Source organism: Callorhinchus milii, unplaced genomic scaffold, assembly GCF_018977255.1.
Source record: "Callorhinchus milii isolate IMCB2004 unplaced genomic scaffold, IMCB_Cmil_1.0 Scaffold1, whole genome shotgun sequence".
NCBI classification, from domain to species: Eukaryota; Metazoa; Chordata; class Chondrichthyes; order Chimaeriformes; family Callorhinchidae; genus Callorhinchus; species Callorhinchus milii.
This window is the reverse complement of record NW_024704742.1, coordinates 121,500,643-121,515,468: the sequence shown is the minus strand read 5'-3', so window position 1 is coordinate 121,515,468 and position 14,826 is coordinate 121,500,643. Positions and strand designations below refer to the sequence as shown.

General features: G+C 40.4%; 1 protein-coding gene across 1 annotated transcript in view; it reads left to right on the top strand.

Moving 5' to 3' along the window:
* Nucleotides 1–14,826, top strand: part of ndufaf2 (NADH:ubiquinone oxidoreductase complex assembly factor 2) — an 85,589-nt gene that overhangs the window by 62,196 nt on the left and 8,567 nt on the right. The window contains 1 exon segment of the mRNA NM_001292383.1: nt 6,420–6,460. Within this exon segment, the coding sequence (NP_001279312.1) occupies nt 6,420–6,460 (41 nt within the window).

Here is a 14,826-nt window from a genome sequence, read left to right as displayed (position 1 = left end):
CAGTGTTTGGTTCTCTTTAGGCACGAATCGAAAGCTGCCCAGGATTTTGTTTGAGTTTTCTTTTTCATGTTCTGCTCACTATCTGTAAATTTGTTGTCATAATCCACGACTGCTGGGCACAATTGGCTGATGCATTTCCCCACAAACTATACAGTTAATTCACTTTACAGTATATTCTATGAAGCTCTTTGAGCCGTCGCAACGATATGGTGGTGTATCAAATGCAAGGACTATTATTCATAATGGTGCTCCTTAAAACTGAGGAGTCCTAATAATGGTAATTACTTCAAAGATAGGGAGGTAGTTTCTGAATTAATGTTTCCTTTAAGTCTATACCAATAGACAACAATTTTTTCCTGCAGACCAAGTGATGATTTCAACTCTACTCAGCTCCTGAATGAAATGCATACAGTGAACAAGAGAAATTCCACCTGGATCTAGATTTACTCCCATCTCTTAACAATAACAACAACAAAATGACTTTTGTAATAGCGCCTTTCATGTTGGGAGGTGCTATTTCAGAGTCCTGAATTTGGCAAGTTCTTAAATACAGTTTTCATTTTGAAACAGGTTTTCTGTATGTTCCTTTAAAAAATTCTCTCTCAAAATATAAAAACTAAATGTTATGAAATGACAAATCCATCCAGAGATATTTCAAAAAATATATACAGTGTATTACAAGTAATATTGAGTCCCATGCTTGACTGAAATCTCCGACCTTGAATTCTTAAGCCTTTCATCATCTGGGAGTGTATCCCATTGTGGAACCTGTATCTAACGCTAATGCAATGGTAAAAATGGCAGTTTCTAGACAGATTTTCTTAGAATTGGGCAATGTGTAGATGAAAACATTTGGAACACTCTTTGTTCTTTGAGAGAGAAGAGCTGTGGGTCACTTTGATTGTTGTAACAAATGTTTCCACCCAGTGGTGAGTGAGGCAGAAATGGACATGGCAAACCGGAAGCTGTGCTACGGTGCTAAATCGCTTGAGCTCAGATCCCCAGAAGCAGTACTGACACTGTACAGAGCTCTGGTCAGGCCGCACCTGGAGCTCTGCATACAGTTCATGTTGCTGTGACATAAGGGGGCTGCCCCAGGCCCTAGAGGAACAACATTTCATGTCTTCAAAATCAGTCCCTACTGACCATGCAGTAGAACGGTACTCTCTGACTTATCTGGGTGTATTTGTGATTGGTCTGCAACTTAAAACAGTGAGCGGAATCAGATCTTTAGTGCCCGCTGGCTGCCATTTTTCTGATGAAAAACTGGTACGAAACCAAATGTTATATTTTGGCCATTGTATCGTGAGGCATTAGTTCTAACTGAAGAATTTTCTACGTTGCCCCGAGTTTTGTACTAAGCAAAGCAAAGGCTGAGATTTTCTGTGTTATCTGCTCAGTGTGGCATGTAGGAGAGGCTAGAAAGTGTGGCTCCGCTGTGGGGACTCCCCTTCCTCTAGGGCTGCCCGGGTCAGCCTCCCAGCTGGCAGTCAGCTCCACTGCACATTATATTGGAATGTGCGGTCACAGTCACAGTTCCATCCCTTCGCTCCGCCCTCCCCCTTTCAATCTCTACAGCTCAGTCAGGCGAGTACACAAGGGGATTTACAGTCCCACTGGAAGTCTAATAGATTTACTTGATTTTCTTGAACCAGTGGAGCAGAATGTCAAACAGAAGCATCATAAAGGCACAATTAAGCCAAGACAACAAATTTATCCTCAAGGTTTTATCTTGCTTTTCAGAGAAACAATGGAGCCTGCCATCGTCTACGTCTTTCCTAAATCTAGATATGATTCTTCTTAGATTTGTTTACTTCTATCCGTTTCTATAAGAAGTCATTTATTGCTTTTAGGCACACTTAAATCATAATGCTCCACATTCACATTCAAAATTCTTATCAATCAATCTTCTATTTGATTGCTACTTCCCGAGTGAGATTGTTTAGGAGTGTTAAAGGCCACTGCACAAGATCAAGATTTAGGTGTCAACCTGGCTCAGTTGGTAGCACTTTTGCCTTTGAGTCAGAAGGTTGTAGATTCAAGCTCCATGTCAGGACTTTAAGGTTCCAGTCGAGGTTGAATAAGCTGGATTTAGTACTTACTCAGGAGTTTCCTTTACTTGAGATTTTTTACGCCTATGATTTCCACTTATGTGTATATTGCTGTTCCTTAATTTCCTCAGAATATTTATACAGTAGGATGAGAACAGAGTTCAGAAGCGAGTGCTTTTTGTACACTTTCCTCTCCATTTGAAAAAATATAATTGACATCTAAATGGATGAAATTCTGAAAATGATATTCTGAAAAGCATATTGTGTACTCTTAGAATTAATTTCTATCTCATTAATCCTTATCCAGTGCCTTGGGACATCCTCCTGACGTGAAAGGCGCTATACAAATGTAATTTTTTGTTGTTATTTACATTATTCCATACAAACGACAGCTACCTAAATGGAACATTATCAAGCTTGTAACAGAGTAGTTCTTCCTTAGTATTATTGTAAATACGAGCTTATTCTTGTAATGAGGTAATTTGGGTTTGATTCCTGAGCAGGGCGAACGTTGGGCAAATTTCCTTACTACACATGCCTCTGTTTACCTACCAGTAAGTAAGAACCCAGTTATTAGTTCATTGGCGGATCACTTTTCCGGTGTGCAATTGGCTGTTGGGTTTCGCCCACCAAATATACAGTAAATTCACTTTATAGTATTTTGTGAAGTGCTTTGAGATGTCTCAAAGACGTAATCAGGCACTATATCAAATGCAAGGATTATTATTGATGTATAGAAAGTCAGGATGGACAAAAAAAATTGCAATCTGGTGAAACGATAAGGAAGGAGGGTGGACATGATAGAAGATCCATATTAGAGCTATTTAATCTCAGAAGCAGCCTCACTCTGTACTAACCTTTCTCTCTTTTCTTTAGAAGTAATAATATTAATTGCGCCAAATTGCAAGAGAGGTATCTTCAATTTTCTTTTGACCCATTGTTGACTGCTGGTCCTGTAATTGTGATTCAGTGTGGTCATCTGCACATTCAAGGAGTACAGATCCCATTTAACACTATGGGTTATGTCAGATCAGCTTCTAAAAGGAAATTCTCCAGAGTGCCTGTGGAGGTTTAGCAATTGTGTTGTGCACCTAGCATGCTGATGTCACCTTGGCCCTTCGGTGTAACATTTTGATTACAATGCGGTTTTAATTTGAGTGCTCAATTTTATGCTCATTACAATGTATTCTGCACCAGTCCGCATATTAAAGCTTGATGCAAACCTCATACATACTAATAAGCATGCAAATTAAAAAGTGAACAAAGAGTGTTGAAGTCTGGAGGTATGCTGATGGAATGACCTACAGTAGCATGCGATTTTGAAGAATGGTTGTTTTTAATCATTTTAAAAAGGCTTATGTTTAACTCTCTAACCCACAAAAGCTCTTTTCCATTGAAGTGCTTCTCATTGCCAGCTACTTGTTCCACAAAAGGAAATTTGAGCGTTCTGCTAATTTTGCCATGAAAGCATTTGAGACGACCCCTATGTGACATAGAAAGTATGGTTGAGATAGTTCAAAACGATGCGTGCAGCAGATATTAAAAATGAATGTGTTCTGTCATCTACTTGAAATGCTGTTGAAAGTGTGAAATCCTGTTACAGCTCCTTTCACTTGTTTAATCAGTGATTCGGTTGGTTGCAGACTGGTGCTGTACGGCCTTAAATTCCAGACGGCAGATTTCTTCCTTTCTGACCATGCTGTCTGACTTTTTTGGGGGGGTTATGGCTCCATGGACATCAACAGCCCCTCCAGTCCTTTGCCCAAATGACCATACTTTATCTCGGAGTTCAGACAGTGGGTCGTGGTCAGGCCATTTAACCGTAGACTGTATTACAGGGAATAATAATAATAATAATCCTTGCATTTGATATAGCGCTTTTCACGTCGGGAGGACGTCCCAAAGCGCTTCAATCCTGATCCAGTTCTCATCGGTTCTCCACACACATAATTCAGTAGCAATCGCTGGATAACAAGTAGGAGCTCTTGTTCACTCTCTCGTCATTGTTCATCTGTTGGCAAACTTGACAGTCAATTTTGTACACAGCAGTGCCCCACAACCAGCCATGAACTGTATGATCAATTTCTTACCTGGGGGAGTTGGTGGCCAGGACACTGAGAGAAACTCTCTTCTCTTTTTGTATAGTCCCATGGGATCTTTAATATCTATCTGAACAGGCAGATAAGACCTTGGTTTAAGGTCTCATCCGAATGGTGGCACCTCTGACAATGCGCCACTATAATATAACATATATATGGCACCGCCTTCCATCACCTCCGAAAGATCGCCAGACTATGGCACTACCTCACCCCTCACACTGCTGAAACCCTGGTCCACGCCTTTATCACCTCAAGGCTGGACTATGGGAACTCTCTCCTCGCCGGCCTTCCCGCCACCTCCCTCCACAAGCTGCAGGTCATTCAGAACTCTGCAGCTCGTGTACTGTCCCGCACCAGGCTTCGGGACCACATCACTCCCACCCTCGCTCGCCTCCACTGGCTCCCCATCCCCCAGAGGATCGAATTCAAGATCCTCACCCTCACCTACAAGGCCATTCACGGCCTTGCTCCCTCCTACCTCTCTGACCTACTATCCCCCTACCTGCCTGCCCGTACCCTCAGTTCCTCTGGCTCCAGTCTGCTCCACATCCCCCGCCCCAACCGCCCTACCATCGGTGGCCGGGCCTTGAGCCTCTCAACCCCGAGGCTCTGGAACTCTATCCCCCAGTGCCTTCGCCGCTTCCTCCCTTTCCTTCTTCAAGGCCGGTCTCAAGGCCTTTCTCTTTGACCGTGCCTTCAGCTCCCCTCTCGACTCTCTACCCCTCCTCGCTCCCTCCCTTCCCTCCCCTCACCCTGACCGTTTCCCCACTGCTCGGGTCCCGTCCCAATTGTCCAGTGCCTTGGGACGTCCTCCCGATGTGAAAGGTGCTCTATAAATGAAATCTTGTTGTATAAATAATGATGATAATAATAATAAATCCTTGCATTTGATATAGCGCTTTTCACGTCTTCGAGACGTCTCAAAACGCTTTACAGAATATACTTTAAAGTGAATTGACTGTTTATTTGTGGGCAAAAAACACAGCAGCCAATTGCACACAGCAGTGTCCCACAAACAGTCGTGGATTGAGTAACCAAATTATTTATTTGTTTATTTTTTCTTGAGGGATTATTATCAGGCGAGTTGAGTGAGGAAACTTGCTCAAGGTTTTGGCGTGCCGGGAATCAAACCCAGATCTCTCATTTGCGAGGCGAGTGCTCTAACCACTGAGCTACAGGACTCCACTGCAATTAGATTTCAGAACAGAATAAATGAGCAGCCTATTTCCTCCCAGAACTCCAGAGATACATGGTGAGACATAATGAAGAAGTGGCGCTCAATTTATAAAATTAGCAATTACAACTGAAGAGTTACTATTGTCTAACTTTCTCTAGAGTGTGATGTACAATTAATATAATAATAATAATAATCCTTGCATTTGATATAGCGCTTTTCACGTCTTCTCGACATCTCAAAGCGCTTCACAGAATAGACTGTAAAGTGAATTGACTGTATATTTGTGGGCAAAACGCTGCAGCGAATTGCGCACAGCAGTGTCCCTCAAACAGTCGTGGATTGAAAATGACCAATTTATTATTGTTTTGTTTTGAAGGGATGATTATTAGGCGTGTGGGGTAAGGAAACTTGCCCAAAGTTTCGCCCTGCCTGGAATTGAACCCAGGTGTCTCACTTGCAAGGCCACTGAGCCACAGAACTCGACCTGTTCTCTTGTTTTTTTGCTTTGTTTCTTAACATGACAACAACAACAACAGCAACTTGGATTTATATAGACTAGAGTTGAAATACAGTGAAATACACAATACATATTTAACAGAAAAATAAACTGATTTGATTATTTAGTGAAACATTCACCCACACACCCCCACATCATCCTTGGGCAGATTTTTCACAATAGCATTGCTATTGTCTTTCTCCATCTGGAGATTGTGAGCACCACTTCACATTAGGTTGCCAACACTCCACCATCAATTAGTAAACAACAGGTATGTAACACAGGTAGAGTTTGTTTTTCAGTTGATGCATTCCTCTGCTATATCCTAAGGTTTAATTCCGGTGTGATGTGAACCCACGATTATCATGGTCATATTTAAGTGTATGATTCATCAGTTTTAACTGAGGCACTGTTGTGTCTTAGTTGGTTTATACTCACTATGGGTACCAAATGTTACAGGTAAAATACAGTATTGTTCGAACAAGAATTTCTGAAGATTTCGTGCACTAGCTTTCATTCTTGTTCTAAGACAAATAGCAAATAATTGAGACGTATGATGACATTTAGTAATTATGACTTTCTTATCCTTTTATCAGCTTGGGTCCGAGGACGGAGAAAGGAACCACCCACTATGGAGGTATGTTAACCTTCCAAATAACAATGTCTATAAATAATAAATCATGTATCCAAAAAGCATAAATAGCATGTATTTAAGTGTGTTATTGTGAATTCCTTCCTGTTTAAGTACTGTAATTCCCTGTATTTAGTGCTTGAAGTAAACTATGAAGTTCCAAAGACAGGATTCACAAATAGAAAACTCTTGAGTCGCAAATATCAGATCTTGCCAGGAGCCAGATTTGTGTTACATTGAACGGTAGAAACTAGATTGCACAATGCATTTGGTTCAGTATGACGTACCTCAGGAGATAGTAATTGCATCATTTTCAGCCCATGTGTATATACATGTATATATATATCGATGGGAAGGATAATTTACCCTAAATTTGAACCCATTTTAGGAAAACAGAACCTGGAGGCCATTTAGCCTATCAACCTGTTCCAAGCAAAGGAAACTTTCTCTGTACTGTATTAAGTGTTTAAATCAAAAATTGGTTGGTACAGGCTCAATAGTGGCCAAAGGAATTGAGTTCAATGCTTGGCAAGTTTTCTGTGCTCAAGTAATAAAGTTAAGAAACAAACAACAAATGTTATCATCCTTAAGTAGGATAATATCTTGGAACATCTTGGTCAGATGCTGAGCAATGGCAAAGGGACGGTGACCCTAAACGCATTCAAAGAGAGAGGTTTTCTGGTGGGATTTAAAGATAGATAAGGGGGTGAGGTGGAGGAATTGAGGCAGGGAGTTCAAGATTAGGAGCGTAGTATCTGAATTCAGCTTCAAAACCAAGTGAGTCCAACAACGTTTCAAGCTTTGAGGACTGGCTACAAGTCTGGAAAATGATGGTTTACTGAAATAATTGCTGAATTCACAGCAACCTGTTAGAGGAACAAGAAGTTACTAATATACCTACCTCATTTACGTGTGGCACTAACTGCCTATTAAAAAAATCTTGTCATCCAAAAGCAATTTGCTAACTGTCTAGCTGCTTTCTTGCAATGAGCATTTCACTTCAAGAAGCTTTACAAAAATATCTGCTGCTTGTGCAGGAGTTTGCCACGTAAACCCAGAGCAACACTTGCAGAAATGTTAATTCTATTCTGAAAAGATGAGATCAAATGGGACGAAGGGCTTTCTTTAACCTCTTTTGTGATCTTGTTGTGACTAAGGTAAGAAAAGTTCTTTTAATTTCCTATTTGACTTTAAATTTCGCCCACAAAATCTGCTTGAAACATTTTGAGATGCCACAACAATGTGATAAGGCGCTATATCAAATGCAAGGATTGTTATTGTTTATTATTAGATTCAATGCATTTACCTTATTCCATCTTTTTGTTGAACTATCTTGATCCAATCTTTTTGTTTCACCGAGGGTGTTTTGGTTTCTTCTGCAGTTTTCCTGACCAACCTTTCTTCATCTTTGTTCCTTTTGCTTATTTCTGTATTTTTTTCTCTGCCAGTAATATTTGCCCCATTTTCTGTTTTTCCATATTTTATTTTGTTTATTTTTCTGCATTTTTTTACATTTCTCACAGTAATGCTATGAGACAGCCTCTTGATGTGAAAAGCATTATAAAAATGTATTGTAAGTTCAATTGTTCTAGGTTTGAAGTTCACCTAAAATAAATCCACGTAAATAAATTACTTGCAGTAAGTAGGGTTGGTTGCTAGTAGATTGGCGGATGGTTTTCCGGGGGTAATAATCTCTTTAAAAAAATGTTAACTCAATCCATGACTATTGTGGGACACTGCTGTGCACAATTGGCTGCCACGTTTTGCTCCCAAAATATACAGTCAATCCACTTTACAGTATACTCTGTGAAGCGCTTTGAGATGTCTCAGCAACGTGATAAGGCTTATATCAAATGCAAGGATTATTGTTATTATGTGCCTTACTGTTTATTTGTCAATAGTTTGTTTTAAAAACGAGGAAGAAGTTGCTTTGATATGTTTATAATAAAAATAATACTAATCCTGCATTCATTTAATATAGCGCTTTATTGCATTGGAAGGACATCTCAATGCACTTCACAGGATATACTGTAAACCGGATTAACTGTTCAAGATGCCAGTTTGCTACCTCAGTGTCCCGCAAACAGTCGTGGAGTGAGTGGCTAATGTTATTCAGGGATTTGTTGGCCAGGACACTGGGAGAAACTCCCTTCTCTTTTCGAATAGTTCCATGGGATCCTTAACGTCCACCTGAATGGGCAGAAAGGAACTTGATTTAATGTCTCATCTGAAGGACATATTAAATGTTCTTAAATATGTCCACTGTTCTGTCCTCACCACCTTCCTAATAATGTGGAATTCTCTCTGTATATTGGTATCTGCCCTCAAATTACAATACAAAATTACATGTGTCGGGAGGACGTTCCAAGGTGCTGGATAGTCAGGGATTTGGACTCAAGCTGGCGGCCAGGATTGGGGAGGGTGGAGGGTAAGAGGGTAGCTCGATCGAAGAGGAGGGTAGCTGCATATTAACTATGTTAAGTCACTCAAGTGATGTATAACAACTTGCATCTACATAGTGCCGTTCACATGGGGTAGCGTCCCAGAGCGCTTGTACCTAGGGAACGTCGTCAAAGGAATACCAGGTTGGCCCCTTTGGATTCTTTGAGAAGTGATGTGTTGCTGTTTGATCTTGGTTAGGTTCAGGTCCAGTGAGTGTATAACAATACCCAGCCCGTCCACTAGATATGGTTCAGCTCCCAGGCCTGTGGAAAGTTCCACCCACCTAAACGCAATGTAAGCAGCTCTGGTCCAAACCATAGCAAGTTATCAAAATAAGTCAATTGCAGGAAGCAGATACCAATATTCGACTCTTAAACTCGCATTGCTACCAGCAGATGAACAGGTATGCGCAGAGTTCAATGTTCTCTCACACAGTCCCAATGTGCACTGACTACATAGTGTTAATTTTAAAAAAATAAATCAAGATTTTGGTTGTAACAAGTCATAGAAAATATTGCTGATGATCCATTAAACTGCATTAGTTATTTTGAACCCTGGAAAATTCATGTATTTTTACTGATTACACGTTTGTTTTTTAAAAAAGAATAGAGTTTGATTGTGGAATTTTTAATTTGAGACAAAAAATTCCCTACATATAATTATTTGCCTCAAAATAAACAGAAACTATACTTGACAATAATTACTTTAAAATGCTTGGTGATCTTTCGTGCTATAAAAATCCAATTTTCCTTCTGCTTTCTAAATTTGGTCATTGTGAATTTTCAATACGATTTGAAGTCAGATAAAAAGAGGAGTGTGATTGGCCAATAGAGGGCAGTCTTATCAGCTGCTTGGTGAATGTCCTTTGATCTAAAGCATGTTATTTAGTGTCGATGTTCATTTTTTGAACTAAATATTCCACAAGCAAAAGATATATGAAAATTATGCTTTAAATAGTTTGTGATGTTTAACCATATTCAATACATCAGCTTCCATATTGCAGCCGGCCCTGAACAAATCACACTGTATCGTGAAGAACCAAAAATGTTTATGCTGGGTGTTTTGCTCAGTGTAAATTATAAAACAAGGATTTCCAAAAATCCCATTCAAATCTCTTGGATAATCCACTTGGTTAATATAATTGCATTTCTTTTTAATATCTGAGGTGAGATAACATCCACTTGTCAATCAATACCTGTCTCAGTTGATATGCAAGAAGCAGTTTCTAAAACTAAGCTATAAAGTACATGAAGCCTTTTTAAGAATGAATAAACATTTTTTTCTACTTGCATGGAGTACCTCGTACTTATTGTTCTTTCTCTGTCAAGAAATGAACTCAGATAACTCCCAAGACTAGCCTGTACTTACTACAAAACTACATCTCCTAAGGTTCTTAATTATACAGAGAATTTACAGTACTAATCACTGTTGGCAAAGAAATCTATTTGATCAGTTCTTAAGATTAACCTCAATCAGTCGGTACACAAGCCACTGCCGCTAATACCAATGGAAAACATATCTGCCCCCGTCCTCCTTTGAGTAACTAGATTGTATTTAACAATAGCAGTGGATAACATGAACTCAACTTGACCAGAGATATGTGATCATGCCAATGTAACCAGTCTACTGCCAGTGCATGCTCACTGTGCCTACTATGTGCAGAAAGCTTCTACGTACAGTATAACATTGTATTATACATTTTGCTCCAGACCAGTGGTTTTCTCCAGTTACTGGTATTAATGTCTGGAACCGAAAGAGCATTCATTGTGAGCTCTGAATCAAATGCGATGTATTGTAAATGGATTTTTTTAAAAAAACGTTTAGATCGTGTTTGCAGGGCTTTTCCACAGAGCTTGTGCGTCCTCCATTTAAATTATTATCCTCCGTGGGGGAAGGTAAGCAGGATTTCTTTGGGGCTCAGTTAGTTCCAAGGTGATGTGTTTGGCAATGGAATATCAGAATGGAGTCATACCTACGTGGTCTCAGTAGACTGATTGGTAACCAGTCAGTACTCCAAGGCACTGATGATCATGGACCAGCCGCCTGACTGGTTGGCAGGACTTGGGGTTCCAGCCTGGTCACTGGGGGCAGGAATTCTTCCCATTTGGCTCTTGTTAAGCTCAAACCCAAACTCTAATAGGTAGGGTGATCCTAGCTTGATAAGCAGCAGGAAGCTTGTCAGACATGTTTTGCAGTGGCAAGCTAGGCAGTGTTAAACTAGTTAAACGTCAACAGGGCCCCAAAGGAAGGATTGCACAACTAATGCGGAAGCGCTGCCCAGCAGGTTGGGACCCCAATTCATAATATTAATAATAATTTCATGGACCCCAACTACTGTTTTATAACTGGGCTCTAGTGTAGTTAGTGCTTGTTTGTTCAGAGACTAATCAAGTGCCATTTTAACAGCATTTCTGCTTTGAATAGTGGAGGGGAAATTGCAGGGGACAGAATTATCCTACACATCTTGATGATTTCCTGCCCCAAGTACAGCTTGTATCCTGTATATTACTCGGTGGAACTGGTTTACATTCCATACATGTTTTGTTTGTTGCTTTATTTTTCCTTTCCAGGCACTCCCTGCATGGACCCCTGTACTCCAGATCCCGCCCTATCCACAGGACTGAGACTGCCCTGCCCAAAGTTTGCAAACAAATTCTCTCCATCTGTGGCCAGTGTTTCTCTATGCTTCTTCAATCTCCCCGCCACTTTTGAACACTGTCAACCACTCCATCCTTCTCTAGCACTTCTCTCTGTTGTATGACACCTAAGTCTATCTCTGTCTCTACCCTCCACTCCAGGAACACTACTGTTCTGAATTCAAGATCGAATTCAAGATCCTCACCCTCACCTACAAGGCCATTCACGGCCTTGCTCCCTCCTACCTCTCCGACCTACTATCCCCTTACTTACCTGCCCGTACCCTCCGTTCCTCTGGCTCCGGTCTGCTCCACATCCCCCACCCCAACCGCCCTACCATCGGTGGCCGGGCCTTCAGCCTCTCAGCCCCCAGGCTCTGGAACTCCATCCCCCAGTGCCTTCGCCGCCTCCTCCCTTTCCTCCTTCAAGGTTGGTCTCAAGACCTTTCTCTTTGACCGTGCCTTCAGCTCCTCTCTCGACTCTCTACCCCCTCCTCGCTCCCTCCCTTCCCTCCCCTCCCCTCCCCATTTCCCCCTTGATCGGGTCCTGACCCAACTGTACAGCGCCTTGGGATGTCCTCCCGACGTGAAAGGCTCTCAATAAATGGAATCTTGTTGTTGTTGTTGTTGTTCTGACTGCCTGTCAGACATCAAGTCTGGGATGAGCTGTAATTTTGTTCAGTTAAACTTAGACAAGATCAAGGCATTCCTGTTCTCCCCACAGTTAAAGCTTGCCTCAAGACTTACCTCTTTGACCATGGTTTTGGTCATCGTTTCTTCCCCCCCCTCCACCTCAGGTATCCAGCCAACTGTGTAAAGCACTTTGAAATAGCCACCTGACTTGAAAAATCTATATAAATGTAAATTTAATATAAATCTCCACGTGTAGGTGGGAAAGTTGAATGGACAGTTTAGAGGCAGGAGGGGCAGTTTGGGTCAACAAAATCAAAAAAAAATCATTGAGGGGTATGATCTAGACAACGTATGTGATTTTTATTTTCCTTCGGGTCCAGTTACATGGACCTCGATATTCTTTTTCTGGTCCTGTACATTGTTGTGTTCCTGTGACTTAACTGAGCGTGTAAGAATGTATGCATGTGAGTGAAGTGCAATCTTGTATGCATTATGACTTAACCCATTTGTGTCAACTTTACATATTACAATAAAGAGAGTGATTCCACCCACAACAATGAAGAAGAATAGTAATAACCCTTTAGTTTATATCGCCCAACACAGCTAGTCACCAATTTGAATGAAATGGTGAATTGGCTTGCATAATATGTAACTCAAAAATACTCTCTCAGGCACGCTTTATAACTTCTTTTTACAAGTACATTCGTCTTAAAAAAAAATACCATTTATGACACTTGTCTGTAGATATTTGTTTATTGATCGTAGTAGAAGTCCATAGAGTTTCTTGCACATGTGAGCCAAATAGATGAGTTGAAGTTGAAAACATAGCATTCACAGACTGGATGTATCTGCAGTAATCATGATTGAAATTTTGTAATTTGACATCAAATTCACTAAAACGAGAATTGATAAATCTGGACACACACAACCACTTGTAAACGTACACAGTTCTGTAGAGGCAGGGCTATGAATTTGGGCCTCAGAGCTTTGGATTCTGACCACCCATCTCTGAGATCCAATCGCATAGCTCTACTTCCCGCATTCATCTGCAACGATATTGTATTTTGATTGAATGCAAAATCCTGCAGATTCTGGAAATCTGAAACAAAAACAGAAGTCGCAGGGAACACTCAGCAGGTCAAGGAGGCATCTATGGAGAAAGCAAAGTGAGTCAATGTTCTGTTCTTGTTTTTTATTTTGATTGGATGGAGCCAGCCTGTGATTGGAAAGTGCATTTTTTGAAAAGAACTTAAAGCAATAAAATATGATGCAAACAAATTCATCCAGTACCTGAGAATGTTAATAAATTAGGGACTTTTCGGCACTTGGCCAAAAACTGTTGTCTGCCCTGCACTAAACATCAGAATCCCAAAGACCAGCAAAGACTGTTTTATAATTGGAAGTTTGGTTCCAATCTTTTGTCAGACTTCTTAGGGTGTTCCCTTTGCCTCGCCCCCTCCCTTACTTCCTTCAAGGCCCGTCTCAAGACCCTCCTCTTCGACTGGACGTTCAGTGACCCTCCTACCCCTACCCTCCCTGCCCTCTACCCCAACCTCCAGCTCAGGTGCAAATTCTTGACTGTCTCGGGCCTTGAGATGTCCTCCCAATGTGAAAGGCACGATACAAATGTAATTTGTTGTTGTGTTTCTCAGAAAAGTCAAACAGAAGTTTAGAAAGCAGAAGAGCCCTTAGCATTGAAATTATTTTAACATTGTTACTTGAGAATCCTGCAATTCTAGTCACAAAACAAAAGTGAGAATTCGCGCAACTTCCAGTTTGCAAAATTCACATTTTCAATATTGAGTTTCAGCAATAAATATCTCTTGTTTGTCAAGATGCTACCCACACCATCTACATTTTATCTCAGTTAATCGTTAAATTATCTTATGCAGTTTACCCAATTAATGGCTTGACTTTATTTAATTTCCCGTTTAAGTGTTCATGCCCATCTTATAATGTTGGTACAATTTATCACTTCCAGCAGTAAAGCAGTTAGGAGCAAAAAGCCCTTATATCTCCTGCTCTAAAATCATATTGGCCAGGAGATGAAGAGAGAAAATGCTGCTTTTTGACAATACAATACAATTATACAATATAATATAATTAACATTGTTATAGTGTCTTCTATGTTGGGAGGATGTCCCAAAGCTCATTCACAGTACTGGATGGATGCATGGACATAATTAAACATTAATATTATACATTAATGACACAAAACTACCCTCTGAAAACCACAACAACTTGCACTTTAGCATCTTTTACATCTCAAAGCACCTATTTCTTAAGGTGCTCTTTTCATCCAGGTGCTAGCATGAATCGTATTCAGATCCCACTAAACTGATTTATACCATGTTGTCTCACCAGAAAGATGTGAATAATGGAGTATAATTCATGGTTCTCCATTGTGATCATATTCTTGTAAGGATGTACCAACCACCCTTTTAATAATAATAATTCTTGCATTCGATATAGTGCCTTATCACGTCTTCGAGATGTCTCAAAGCACTTTGCAGAATATATTGTAAAGTAAAATGACTGTATATTTTGTTGGAAACAATGCACTTAATATCTCCAGTATATAGATTTTCTTTTGGAGAAAAAAATAGACCTTTTTTATTTTGGTTCAACTAGACTGTATTAATGTGAAATGTTAGATGTTGA